At 39.0% G+C, this 14,952-nt stretch overlaps 1 protein-coding gene across 2 annotated transcripts; it reads left to right on the forward strand.

Annotated features, from left to right (window-relative positions):
• Window positions 1–181: 181 nt before the first annotated feature.
• lrp3 (low density lipoprotein receptor-related protein 3) lies at window positions 182–14,949 on the forward strand. 2 transcript variants are annotated; one of them, XM_079865242.1, is made up of 9 exons: window positions 182–227; window positions 704–980; window positions 3,702–3,840; window positions 7,021–7,226; window positions 8,750–9,144; window positions 9,623–9,844; window positions 11,420–11,892; window positions 13,150–13,282; window positions 14,098–14,949. In XM_079865242.1, exons 2-9 carry the CDS (start codon window positions 896–898, stop codon window positions 14,935–14,937), a joined length of 2,493 nt encoding a protein of 830 aa, XP_079721368.1. In that variant the 5' UTR covers window positions 182–227; window positions 704–895; the 3' UTR covers window positions 14,938–14,949. The 2 variants fall into 2 exon arrangements, with proteins under 2 accessions (XP_079721368.1, XP_079721369.1); XM_079865243.1 differs by lacking the exon at window positions 182–227 and adding an exon at window positions 250–288.
• The last annotated feature ends 3 nt before the right edge of the window (window positions 14,950–14,952 follow it).

Here is a 14,952-nt window from a genome sequence, read left to right on the forward strand (position 1 = left end):
TGAAACTGTAAATATATGGCAAAATATTCAAGTCGTGTGTACGTTGCAGAAGCAGAGCAACATCTTTTGTATTTTGAAACCAATCTGTGCAGGCATATTTAAAATGGCTCTCATATGATATGGTATTGTTCAGCAAGCATGTAAATAAGAAAATGGTGCGCACGCCAAACGATGCATCCCTCCGTCCACGAGAGTGCAGGCTTTCACTGCCACAGACCCCACAGCTGGTGAGTGAGTCTCCCCCAGACAAACCATGAAAACAAACCAAGGCAAATTTCAGGAAAAAATGTCAGTGTACGTTATTAGCATACAGCAGAATGTCTTACAAGAGTACCCTCGGTCGATTCTTAAGACGTTACATTTCAGTTGACCATTTTGGCGTTTAACGTTTGATCAGCAGCATTTTATCTTGGTGTTGCAGTGTTGTTTCGCATGTGATGCGCTCAGTAGTCTGTGATGGACAGGAGTCCACTGAGCTGCATTGCCGCGATTACTTCACCATGCATCATGGCTTATTACATAATTGACAATTTGGCACCAAGTACCACTATAGAGGTAGTGGAACGATTACTCGTTCGTATATGATGCAAAGTTAAGATAGTGATTAGTAAATGTCAAAGCTGTAGTGTTCGCCTCAAGAATCAGTGTGTGTCCTATCCTATGTTGTCTCCCCTGAACCTCCAATCCCGTCTCTCCCCTGAAGGTCTCTCTGCCGTTCCCTCCATACAGCGCAATGAGGAGCCGCTCGAAAACAGCGAGAGACGTCGCTTTTGATGCTCGCGCAAGAAGTTAAATCGACCGTAAGCGTGAAACCGACATGAGATACGTGGTAAAAAAATATATATATCTGGATTTGGATTATGAGGAAATGACTTGAGCTGTGAACAACAAGAAGATGACGGCGATGATGGAGAGAATCGGTTCGATTCGGCTTTACCTTATGAAATGGATTTGTCTGCGTTGGGCTTGGGTTTGTGTGGGTAAGTAGACTTTTTAGGGATTGTGATATTATCACACACACACACACACACACACACACACACACACACATATATAATTGTTATAGAACAAAAGAGTGAAGTGTGCGGTATATTTACATCAGAAGGTCTAATCACTTTTTATTACATTTGACCTTTTTCACCCACGTGTCAGAATTATATTAAATATTATTTCACTCCTAAGACCTGATGCAGGTGATTATAGGTTGGAGTATGGGAATGGCACCGATGACAAAGAAAGGTTAAGCGGCGCGCGCAGGTGTTGCAGCGTTCATACAGGGAAAATCCAGGAGGACAGATCAGCGTTTGGCTTGTTGCCATGACAGTTATAAACACGGCCTTATCAGTCTGATCTCCTCGAAGACCGACTGGCAGATTTTGAATTGTTTGGACAAATTTGTGTTATTGTGCAGTCTTTCATGGATAAAAAGCAAATTAAGTCGTTTACGTGCAGTTCTACACACCTTGTTATAATTGACACCACATATCAGTTACCACTTAATTGAAAAAACAGTTTCAACTCTTTTAAAATGGTTTGCTGCTCTCACAGTCTGGTCTGTTTGGTAGTTTTAAAGGGGTTTGTGACACTTTTCGGCAGGTCAAACTGAGAGACCATTTAAACCTGCTGAGCACCAGCATCTCCCAGCACCTAAGGCCAACAAACCATCACTGGCTGGCTTGTTGTAGAGGAAAAAATATATATTTTCGAATACTATTATGATCAGATAATCTGATAACATAGTGATGACTAGTGCACAGTGACCTTTTCTACTTCCTCAGCATTTTGAGCACCAGTTTTGAGGATAAATTCTTATGTCCACAACTAGACTAAAGCTAAAGCAACGGTTTCACAGTCTGCCAAGTATTGGGGATCTGATCTCACCCTCAATCTATTCCTAGACAGCACTCTATGCTTGCTTAAGAAACACATGATTTGTTGATGTCAGCTAAACGCTCAACAAACAATCACAGCTAGAAGAGAGAGGATATGTGAGAAAGAGACATCTGCTTTTACCTAGCAGATCATCTCATATCAGAGACAGAAGCACAGAAAGAGGACGAATGTGTGTGTTTTGTTGGAGGTGGTGGTATCCAGTGAAGGGGAGGTGACAAAAGAGGGTTTGGTTGGGGGTGGGGGTGTGTTGATAGGACCAGTGACACCTAGAGCTCTTCGTCTCACACACACAGACAGACAAAGGGACCTTCTTCTCTCTTTCTTTATCATTCTCATCCACGCACATACAAGCCGTTCTCTTTGACTACAGATATCCTGTAACCAGGCATCTTATTCCTACTAAATGTGTGCATCACTGATATTGACACATTTTCCTTTTAGAGAATGTTCTGTCTGGTAAATGAAGACAATAAAGATGTTCATCTACTGTAATAGTTTGCAGTAGTTCTGAAAAAAAAAAAAAAAAAACTGTGCCAGTCATCACAATAACAACAAAATGTTCTCATTTATGTGTAGAGGTGATTTGCTAGAATGTCATTTTGGAGGAGAGAAACAAAGCAGAAAATGTTCAGCAGCCAAAAGATACAGAAAGAATATAGGTAAGACTGATCTGAGTTCAGGTTATGTGTGCTCTTTGTATCTGGGGATGTAAAAGTATGCCAGTGAGGTGATCATGAGCCTTGAGACTCAACATCTAAAAGTACTCAGAAATGATTTGTGCTTATATTGCAGGGATTCCCCTGATCTCTTTCCTGTTCTCTCACACAAAGAACAGAGTGTTAGCTTCTGTTCTTCTAGCTTTGCCTAAGGCATTCAACCGCCCCTAGACATCATCAAATGTAGAGTAAAAACTGTCGTTGTGTGTATGAGAGATGGCCGTTTACCCTGCAGGGTAATGAACAAGTGTTAGGGATGTGCTGCCGTTTATATTCAGGGATCTTACTGCACACCAAACGAGGAAATATAAGGGAATTTTAATATTGTGATTTCTATTACTGATAAAAAGTCATGGAAATATTATTGAGAAATGTTCTTGTTTTTATGTTCAGCCCTAAATAAAAGAGTATTATTAATAATAATTTATATTTATATATATTATATACAATATTTAAAAACCCAGTAATGATAAATGACTGAAAATTCAAGTATTATTATTATTTTTGACTACTGCTAATAAATGCAAACATTAAAATGGTTATATAGTAAAAATCTAGTAATCACAAATATTTATCAAGGTTTGCTGAAGACACACAGCTTTCTTGAACCTGCCTTTGATAAACATTTACTTCCTAAATCTTCTTTCTTTACAGATGTTAAATTTATACAAGCATAAATAACTTCCTTTTTTATTTAAATAGACTTTACAGTGATTCAGCATAGATAAAAGGAGAAAAAGATGATGTATGAGAAAGAAAGAAAAAAAAAACGGTGTATGGTTATACACTCATTTGCACTTTCTGTTGCTTCCCAGACTATTTCTTCCTTGTCTTATTGTGTTTCTGTCCGAATGCGTAATCATTAGCACACACTCTCACACACTTCCACACTAAATTGAGTATTGTGTGTCTCTCTCTGATCCTTCTTGAGTGAGTGGATCAAATTCTATACATAAATCATATATACAGGTACCTACCATGCACTCAGGAATCCATAAAGGCTGATGTGATGTGCTGATGCCATCTCAATCACAGTGTGACAGCGGTGGTCACACACAAACAATGCCCATGTCTTCTGTGCGTGTTCCTCAGCTGCCTGTGGCGGTAAGGTGGACTTACACACTGAGAGGAGAGGAGTGATCTACAGCCCATCATGGCCCCTCAACTACCCGGCCGGAGTGAATTGCAGCTGGAATATACAGGGAAGCCGTGGGGATGTGATCACAATAAGGTAGACGCACACAAGCAGACTCTCGCTGTGGGGATTATATGAGCAGTGTCTTGTTTATTCCTATTAACATGATACATTACAAGATTATAGTGCCTGTTCAGCAGCTGTCCTGTTCATGGTATCTTGATTTTGGAAATGTTTTGCGAATTGGCATTTCTCCTCTCTGCAAGAAATGCTGTTGTTTATTAACAACAATTTGTCATGACAACTTTCACACTGTTAGGGCCCTTAATTGAATGTATGATATTTCCAGACCAAAAACCATTTTTCTTTCAAACTAATTAAACTGTTTTGTGCATTTCAATGTTTATGAGCCTGTTTGCAAGTGCGCAGCATGTATATTGGTCTGTGTAGTCTTCCGTTTGAAAGCGCCTAGACTGCTGTATTGCTTGAGCTGACTGCAGGGATTTTATAATGTACTTTTTCTCGCCTCTCATGCCACTGCTGTGAGTGTGTGTGTTTGGGCTTTGACTCTGCTTTAATGTAATGATTTTATCTAAAAGCATGACATCATCCCCCAATTCTCCTCAGAGATCTGTTCTTGGAGGAAACCCTAAGGTGGAAAAGGATAATAGTTTCGATATTTTCTTTTAATCCATTCTGGCTAATTACTCACTGTCTAAAAGCTGAGTAGAGGTATTTATGCTGTCAAACAGATTTCTCACATTGCCTCAGACAGACTGGCATATAGAAAATCTGAACCCACTCATCTAAAACTAAGACTTGACTTTTGACAGTTGATTGACAGTATTGGTAGATATTTAAACTTTTTTTTTTTTTTTTTTTTTTTTAAGTATCTAATCATTTATTTGTATTTTAATGTACATTTAAAGGGGTCATGAACTGGATTGTTTTATTATTTTATAATGTTGCCTGGGGTGCCCTTATAATGTTAGTATGATTTTTACATAAAAAATTGTCATAATTTATAAATAAAAGCCATTTTTCCAAGCCTGATTTCTGCCTCAGATTTGAACGCTCCGTTTTAAGGGGCGTGTCTGCTGTGAGACTGCAGTGCAAACGCCCACTGCTGTGATTGGCTGACATGCTTGCAATGAAATAGCTAGTATTACATGAACTCTCTCGAGAACTTTTACTACGTTTTTACTATTACAGCTATCGAGATTAACAAATCGTGAAAAGTATCGTTTAAAGCATTATATTTAAATCTATTCCATCACATGAAAGGTTGCAGCATGATGAGCACTGAGCAGATGACAGACAGTCTGTTGATCGCGTGAATAAAGATCTTATCATTGCAACGCAATTTTTGCACTCTCACAAATGCTTACACCAAATCACAATGCAAACACGATGTGAGTACACAGTAAGAGCTTCGTTGTGTAGTGTAACAGTGTCATTATTTCATCACGAGTTTGGTAAGTGTCCAGATAAGCTCTCGCGGCTCGCGCTGTGCTGTTTGATTGACAGCTTGGGCGAAAGGGATCGTTCAATGCTGTTTATGCATCAGTGCTAAACGATCAACTTCACATAATTTCTCGTAGTATTATGAAAATAATCTTTTTTTAAACTGTTATTAAATTATATAGCCTACAGAAAGCGATCAAATATGTGAAGTTGATCGTTTAGCACTGATGCATAAACAGTATTGAACGATTTTAAGAGAAATATCTGAACTTGAATAATTACACAGAAATCACTGATCGCAGATCAGGCATTAGAATACACATGGTTACTTACATGTTGCTGGCAGATCCGCGTTGGGAAATTGTGATTGACTGATTTAATAAAGTTTAACCATGCTGGAATCCGAAGGAAGCTTATGACTGTCTTCTTCCACAAACAGGCATGCACAATATTTAGTAAACAGCATGTTTATTGCTTGTAAGTAGCTCGATCCGGTAGCAATCATCATGTCGTCCTATGTTATTTAGCATGTTTGGGCCAATCGGTGGGCGGGGCTAAACAGGCCGTGTTGAAGTAGGCGTTGATCTTCTTTTGTGGAGGCGGTGTTTTATCCTCTTTGACGTCATAGTTCCCCACTTTGAAAAACGAGTCGTTTGCTGAGCCTGATGTCTATAAAAGCTTTTATTGGACTAACAAGGTAGTTTTCAGTTCTGAAACTTACAGGATATTATTATAGTATGATGATCTCTTATATGTCAAAAGCTCAAGGAAACTTTGATTTCTCAGTTCATCACCCCTTTAATTATTGCTGGAAAGGAAACTGATGGTATTCAGAGATTTTTTTAATTATAATTTTCAACTATTTCTGAGTCTATCACAAGTCATTGTTGCGATTTCGACAAAGCCTCTTCTGTGTCAGCCAGACAAACATCAGCAGTTTTCACAACAATGGTTAATATATCACAGAAAACTAAACATTTAAGTTTGTGGGGGATAAAAACACTTGTTTATGATCACCAAATATAAGACACTGCAGCACTAGTGAAGTGATGGTTCTGCCAACTGTCAAAACTCTCTCTGGCACTGGCCCCAGGTCATCAGGTCATCCTTATTGTTTTTGATTGACAGCCAGAGGAGGATTGAATGTCTGTATTTTAATGACTATACAGACTACTGCTGGGACAACAGAACATTAGACCAGGCTGAGATTTGATTGCAATGATAGTGCAGTTCAGTAATGTATATCATATAAATTAAAAAAGATTAAACTGATTTACTCTTCTGCAGACTGCAGGTTTTCATTTTATCTGTTATGCTAAAATCTCTTCAGTGACATGTTTTGTCACTCAAATGGTCATGAAACATCTTCAGGTTATTGTAGAACAGTAGAGGAGACTTGGAGAGTCTTGGAGGATTTGGAGAGAGCATGCAGGAGAAAGAGAACAGGGCAATAGATGTGTAACATTGTCAAGTTAGTGGCTGGAAAAGGCCCATTCTTCTGTAATAGTACTGGATGATGATTTTATCTCTCACTCTCACACACCTCATAATAAAATCATATGATTTTTCATAAATAATATTATTCAAAGAGAAGAAGACAAATCACTGCTATGCATTGATACTGTAAAAGCTGTTTTGTATTTATAGAACATTAATTTGACATTTTCTGTAAATATTTTTAGCAACTCATTTATTGTGGCTCTCATACTTCTTTTGATGATATTGTTCTGGAAGTGTTCTTGTACATTATTGTACAGTGGAAGTATGCAATTCCATCGCATACATTAAGCACCATGTGTTTACCGTGTCCAGTTTTCACAGCTTTGATGTGGAGGACACGGGGGACTGCAGGGGGGACTGGCTGCTGCTCGGCCCCACATGGAAAGCTGAGTATCGGTTCTGTGGCTCAGTTCTTCCTCCTCCCTTCATCTCCTCCAGAGGACGAGTCTGGGTCTATTTCCACTCTCAGGCCAACAGCTCCGGACAGGCACAGGGCTTCAGACTGTCTTATATTCGAGGTGAGTGAGCTTAGAGTGTGCATATGTTCCATTAGAGCCTATTCAAAGAATAATTCACTCAAACATCTCATCATTTATTAATCATTATGGTCCAAACCCATATAACTGTTTTTCTTCTATGAAACATAAACATAGCATGAAAGAAAAATTTGTATATATATATATATAAAGGTGTGTTATACAATAAAAGTAGTTAATGCAACTCGTGCCCTATATTCAAATCTGGTGTCATGTTATTGGCTATTGTGTGTCTTGTGACCAATTAACATTTAGCAAGTTTTGATGCATGTGTTTGCATGTCTGCATTCAAAACTTCCCAAAAACAGTTTGGGGGCGCTACGATTTTTTTCATGCAACTGATCAAAAATACAGTAAATGTGAAATATTTTTACAGTATGAATAACTGCTTTATGTAATATATTTTAAAATGTAATTTATTCCTTTGATGGCAAAGCTCATTTTCAGCATCATTACTCCAGTCTCCAGTGTCACATGATCCTTCAGAAATCATTCTAATATGCTGATTTGCTGCTCAAGAAATGCTTAATATTTTTGTGAAAACCATGACATTTTTTCTTAATTCTTTTTCTTCGATGAATTGAATACAAGTTGTATTTGAAACAGAAATGTAACGTATTTGCAAATGTATGTAAATGTAATGTAAAATGTAAGAGAATTTGTAATGTAACATTATATATCTTTACTGTTTTAATGCATCCTTGCTTAAAAAAAAAAAAAAAATTACTGAACACTAATCCTTAGAGAAGTTGTGTGCATTATTCAAATGCAAACAAATGTTTTTTTTTTTTTTTGCGTGTGAACTAATACTTTAAATCTTCACACAGTGTTCAGAAGAAGTGGTGATGCCATATTATCCTTTTGTGTTCTAGGGTTTAATACAAAATGATTCGGCATAGTTTTATTATACTTTATTCATTTTCTTTTGAGTTTGAAATATTTCATGAAATGTAGTTCTCTTCCTGCGTTAGAAAGCAGCTAAATCACGAAGACTCTTTCCGCCGCATATAGATTTACCGTAAGCACAGATTGACCAGGCAAATGCAGGCTTTAGCAGATCAATAGTGTATGGCCATAGAGCCGTGATAAACGCTAATGTTACATAATGTACTATGAGAATTGATGTGCATATTTGGATAGCACTACTTTCAGTGCGTTTTAGATAGATCTCCACTGTTGATTAGATCTAATATGTAGCTAATGAAGATGAAGGAGATAATGGGCTGTCATTACTCAACTCCACAGGGCATGTGTGCATGTCATTGAGTGAGTGAGTGAGTGTGTGTGTGTGTGTGTGGGAGGGGGTGAAATGCTGTGTTTGTGCATTTTCTTTAGAGGTGCAGTTCAATCAATAATACTGAACGGCTGTGTTTGTTAAGCTGTCACCAGGCAAACACCATCTGCAGAGTGGGTAGATTTGATTGGCTTTTTTGAACAGTGTCAGTGTTTACGTGTGCAAAATACTCAAATCTCTTCTACTCTCTTGTCTGTTTTTTTCTCGTTAGGTCGACTGGGTCAGAGTAGTTGTGAGAACGATGAATATTTATGTGGAAACGGTAAGTGCGTTCCACGTTCCTGGCGCTGTAATGGATTGGATGAGTGCGGAGACAATACAGATGAAAGGATCTGTGCCGCCCCACCCACATCCGCCCGGGTGAGTCTGTGTCCGCCAGGCACCTTGCAGTGCTCTGATATCCAATCTACCCGCTGTCTGCCGGTGTCTCTGCGCTGTAACGGAGCCCGGGACTGCCCTGACGGATCTGACGAGTCCCACTGCCCCGACACGTCCTGTGGAAAACGCTTAGTCAACTTCTACGGGACGTTTGCCACACCTGATTTTTTCCGTCCAAACAGGAGCAGCGGCACAGATCTTCACTGCACGTGGTTCCTGGACACACAAGTATGATAAGAATCTCAGTCATTCTTATTTTGAGTTGCCTTTCTGCAAAATTTGTCTTTATGACATTGAATGATTGCAATTATGAAAAAAAAAAAAAATTTCTTTGTGTACATGTGTAACTTACAGTATGTATTTCTGCTTTTCCATAAGCACCACATACTGTGAGAGAGTGATTTTGCATTTTCATTCAAGCCGTTTTTGTTCAGACCAGGAGCATACATAATCATGTGGTTCATTTATTATTTGAACTGCAAAGTTGTCATTTTACATTTAAGGAAATTACCATAGGCATTGGTGTTGTTTCAAAACAATGTTGCTACCCAAACAACATGTAGTTCTATTTCTAATATCATACTTTTCTGCTGATTTCAAGAAATATATGTAAGAAAAATTCCCCCAGTCACTTTGTTTGCCAGTCTGGAATTTGCAAGTATTATCAAATCACTTACGGTGTTCCTCGTGACTGTTTTTGCTTCAGGACCCAAAGCCGCTGGTGCTGCAGGTGGACCTACAGCTGGGTGTGGGAGACTCTGTGCGTGTTTACGATGGTTTGGGGGAGCGTGCAGAACGCCTTCTGCAGAGTCTCTCTCACCATAATAACCACAGACGAGCTCTGCTGGAATCTTCCCAGGGGCAGATGAGCGTCTTCTACCACGCTAAACCACACAGCCCTGGACATGGATTCAATGCCACCTACCAGGTCTCTTATTCCCTGTGATGCTAATGACCATTTGTATGCTTCCTGCTGATAAATTATCCTCTCCATTTTTCATTGACATTGTCTGTGTTGTTGGAATACTTTGCATCAGTACAGTGTAGAATTGTCTGGTCTTTCTGTGCTTGCATGCATCTGTATGGTCTTAGCCTCACACCACAGTCCATTCACTGACAGCACACAAATTCACAAAACTAGAAAACACTTCCTCCATCTGACAAGCTCTAATCTTATTGTTGTTTGGCTAAATGCAACAAGGGCTAGGGCACACAGATGTTTTTTAATCACTCCACCTAGAAACAAAGTAGTTTTTACTTGTGTAAACAAAGTGCTTTTTAGGATGAAATAATCACTAGAATTGCCCAAGTCTGCCAAGTTAATGGCAACAAGTCTTTGAATGATGTTTAGTGTTTGTTTGAGGCACAGAAGTTACTTTTATTTCAGCAAGGAGTCAAGTAAAGACATTGACAATGTTACAAAAGATTTCGATTTCAAAATAGATTGTAAAAAAGTCAAGACAAACATATGCAGTAAAAAGGTTGAAGTTTGAAGTAGTTATAAAAGTTTAATGTTTGAAACAGTTTTAAGTTTTGTTCTTTTGAACTTTCTATTAATCAAAAATCCTGTAATATTATATTCTGATTTCCTCAAAGATTTTAAGCAGCACAACTTTTAAACTGCAGAGCACCAAATCAGCATATTAGAATGATTTCTGAAGGATCATGTGACACTGAAAACTGGAATTAATGACTGCTGAAAACCATCACAGGAATAAATTACATTTTAAAATATATTATAACAGTTATTTTAAATTGTAATATTATAAAACGGTCCTTGATTCTGATTGGTTGAGCCGCGTTACTCGACAAACATACACCTGTGACCGCATACATTAGTGTTACTGCGCAACTGCTGTTTGTGATTCTTTGTTGCTGCATGTGTTGCTTAGCAACCTCTTTGGAACTACATTGCTTGCCGGAGGAATAAATATGTTATAACGTTATATTTTTTGTTGCTGGTGTTTATTTTATGAATAAAATAAATATTAAAATGAATATTTTATGGAGGAACCGTTTTATAAAAGCGTTATACTCCGCGTCGTCCCTAACAACGCCCCTTAGCTATTCTAAATCCACTGTAAAACACGGCTTCGCAAGGCTTATTGCTTCATTTTAAAATATTAATGTTTTGATCTAACGAATGCAGCCTTGGAGAGCATAAGAGACTTCTTTCAAAAACATTTTTTAAAAAGTCTATCAACCGACAACCCCAAATATAATCAGTTGGGTGAAATTTAAGTGGTTGGGTGAAATTTGGCAGGAAATTTGAGGTTTACATGATTAGTTCTTGTATTGCAGAAACACAACTGACAAAAAAAAACAACTCCACAAGTAACCTGCAGTTAAATGTTTTAACCACAAATGGCGATAGAGAGGCCAGCGTTCCACAATGCAGCTTTAACTAGATATCCATAAGCAAAACTGTGAAATAATTTGTGCTTACTACAGTTCATGACACTGTGACACTAATGGTGTTTAACCTCCACCCCTCTCTCTGCAGGTTAAGGGATACTGCTTTCCAGGTGAGCATCCGTGTGGCACAGACGAGGGCTGTTACTCTGAGCTGCAGCGCTGTGATGGCTACTGGCATTGTCCTGGGGGGCGAGATGAGGAGGACTGCCCCTTGTGCCAGCCAGGAGAGTATCCCTGCGAGGGTGGCAGTGGGGCGTGTTACTCGGCTTCTGAGAGGTGTAACAACCAGAAGAAATGCCCCGACGGCTCGGATGAGAAAAACTGTTTTGACTGCCAGCCTGGAAACTTCCACTGCGGAACAAACCTGTGCATCTTTGAGACGTGGCGGTGCGACGGGCAAGAGGACTGTCTCGACGGCAGTGATGAAAGAGACTGTCTGGCGTCTGTGCCCAGGAAGGTGATCACAGCGGCTCTGATTGGCAGCTTGGTCTGCGGGCTGCTGCTGGTCATTGCACTGGGTTGTGCCTTTAAACTCTATTCGCTCAGGACAAGAGAGTACAGGTGAGGTCATTTCCATCTGTTTCCTGTCTGCATTTAAACTCATAGCAAAATAAGTCAGGAACTGTGTAGTGATTCCTGGATTCTTTTTTTTTTTTTTTTATCTGTATTTTTCTCATAATAAAACAAGATCTATCTATTTGATAATAAAACTTATGAAAGATAATACTTTCTATTTTTATTTATTTTTCTTAACCCATTTGCAATTTTATTTTTTCTGACAATTTTTTTTTTGCTTAAATATATTTAAATATATGTTTTTGAAAGAACTCAACTAGGCTGCATTTATTTGACCAAAATACAGTAAAAACAGTAATATTGTGAAATATTATTACAATTCAAAATATTTTTATTTTTTTATTTTTATTTTTATTTCTGTAATGGCAAAGCTGAATTTTCAGCATCATTACTCCAGTCTTCAGTGTCACATGATCCTTCAGAAATCATTCTAACTTTTCTGCTCAAGAAACATTTCTTATTATTATCAATGTTGAAAACAGTAGGTGCCTCTTAATATTTATGTGGAAATGATAATATATATTTTCAGAATTCTTTGATGAATAGAAAGAACAGCATTTATTTGAAACAAAATACTTTTTCTATCACTTTTACTTTCTCCTTGCTGAATAAAAGTATTCTTATTTATAAATATGACTTTATTTAAAAAACCTTACTAACCTCAAACTATTGAATGTTTGTGTATATTTAAAAAAACTAACTAACATCTTAATATCTCGTCTTTTTCTAATGATGTTTAGAAATGAAAAAAACAAACATTGGAAAACGTCAAGAACGTCAATCTTTGTTCTTTCTTTTCTTTTAATTGGTAATGTTCCTTATTTTCTGCTAAATGGATTCACACTGTAGTTCAGTTCATTTTGTTCATTCTCCTACTTAGACACACATAATCAGTGAGAAACAGAAAGTGCTTTAATCTTAAAACCTATTGCTGAAAGTTAGAAAAGCTGGTCCCAATGAGAGAAAGAAAGAAAACATGAAATGAAGGATGACTCTCTTGTTTCACTTTAAACAAAATTGCATCTCCAGCAACAGCCCATTTGTTGCTTTGGGGGGTGATGCGCTGTTTTTCTCTAGTTAGCCTTGTAAAGACACAGCAGCACCCAAAATACCCGCACTTCATCAAACTGTCAAAGTACCGCTGGTTAACAGCGCCTGGAGATTCTAGAGAGATGCCCTGCCTGCATGTGTTCAGTGGCTTTCCTTTTTAAAAAGCCCTTGTATGTTCCTCTTTCTCATTAGAGCTTTTGAAACCCAGATGACCCGACTAGAGGCGGAGTTCGTTCAGAGGGAGGCTCCGCCCTCCTATGGTCAACTGATAGCTCAAGGTCTCATACCTCCCGTGGATGACTTTCCAGTCTACAACCCCACACAGGTGTGTGAATATGACATTGCAATCCTTTATACTACTTCAATTCAAATTCAATTCAAATTTGAGTTTAAATGAGCCGAAATTAAAAGAAATTTCAATAAGTGTCATTTTTAACTAGAAAAGGATGACAAAGTTTGAATAATGGCTTGACAATGTCTTGTCTGAAAGTTTAAAAAGATTTGCAGATTGGTTTATTTGAAAAAAAAAAAATGTATTTAATTTATTTCCTTATTTCCTCTTTATATTGAATACAATTTAGACCTAAAATGAAAAAATTCTTAATTTCTCAGAATGACTTTACCTGTTAGTCTGAATTGTAATTCAGTGAATTCTACTTTGTGCCAGTTCAGTTAAGATTCCACAAAACCCACAAAGACCCATCAAATATGGCAAACAATATAATAAAAATGACAAACAATTTCTGTTTTCCCCATTAAATTACTTTTTATTTATTGTCTGATTCTTTCTCCATGATAAAATTGTTCTCAACTGAAAAGCTATATGACATTTTTTAATGGACTGCATATTTTTAGCTCTACAAATTAGCAACAGAGGCTTAAGATAAGATGCGTAAGAAATGAGTTCTACTCACACTAGAGTATTTAAGAACATAAAACAAATGTCTTGAAATAAAACAACTGAACAATGTCTTGAGCTGTGGTAAGCGTTATTTTTCAATTACTCAACGGCCTGTCGGCAAGTACGGGAGTTTGCATCACGTGATTAAACAGGCGAACGCCTGTCTCCATAGTAACTGTAGAGAGTCCAACTGAATGACTGACAGTTATTTGATAGAGTCTGTTTCTCTATTCTCTCAGGCGTCTGTCTTGCAGAATCTCCGTTCGGCTATGCGGAGACAGATTCGCCGTCACTCCTCTCGTCGTTCCTCGTCACGGCGGCGTCTCGGTCGGCTGTGGAATCGCTTGTTCCATCGTGGCTCTCGGTTACGGGGTCAGATCCCTCTCCTCACGCCTCCGGGTCACACGCACACAAACGCACACCCCGATCTGAGCCTCCACAGCTACAACACAGCGGACGATGGCGGCGAGGAGTCGCGAGAGAGTGCGGGACAGACTCCGCCGTCCTGTTCGACGGTGGCGCTGGGATTGGCGCTGCAGGCTCACACTGAGGCCCTCTGCCTACCTGATAGAGAGTCTCCGGCCTCTCCTCTCTCTCTGCCCTCGCCCAGCTCGCCCCGCTCCACCTCTGACACCCTGGAGGACGAAGATGATGAAGATGACAGATGTTCAGAGGGGATGAGAGCGAGATCCAAACAGGGCATTTCCCCAAAACAAAAAGATGCCGATAGTCCCCCTGGACCCCCCGATAGCCCCAAACGCAGAACGAGCCGGTCGAGATCCTCCAGACGGCTGGTGCAGGAACTGGCTGCAGAGCTCAGAGGAGTCTCTCTCCTACGCTACACCTCCGTGGGCATCTCGCCGCTTTCTTCCCCCGAGTCACCCACGTCCTCCAGCGGTCAGTCTGAGGAGCAGAGGAGCTTTCCTGCATTCAGAAAACCACACACAGTCTCGCTCACAGATGCTCATGGACACTCCAGGAAATCATCAGGAACGGAAGATGTTCCTGGTGACTGTGTCAGGCTTTGCAGACTCACAACTAGTGAGGAAGAAGAGGATGAGATTCTGTTAGTGCACTGAGAAGCCTTTATCAGC

The sequence above is a fragment of the Squalius cephalus genome (assembly GCF_949319135.1).
Source record: "Squalius cephalus genome assembly, chromosome: 3".
NCBI classification, from domain to species: domain Eukaryota; kingdom Metazoa; phylum Chordata; class Actinopteri; order Cypriniformes; family Leuciscidae; genus Squalius; species Squalius cephalus.

Excerpts from the sequence above, each read along its gene's own strand:
- lrp3 (XM_079865242.1), top strand. The coding sequence starts at position 896 with ATGACGGCGATGATGGAGAGAATCGGTTCGATTCGGCTTTACCTTATG. Across the intron at positions 9,145-9,622 it reads CGTGGTTCCTGGACACACAA|GACCCAAAGCCGCTGGTGCT; the intron begins GTATGATAAGAA and ends TTTTTGCTTCAG. Across the intron at positions 13,283-14,097 it reads CAGTCTACAACCCCACACAG|GCGTCTGTCTTGCAGAATCT; the intron begins GTGTGTGAATAT and ends CTATTCTCTCAG.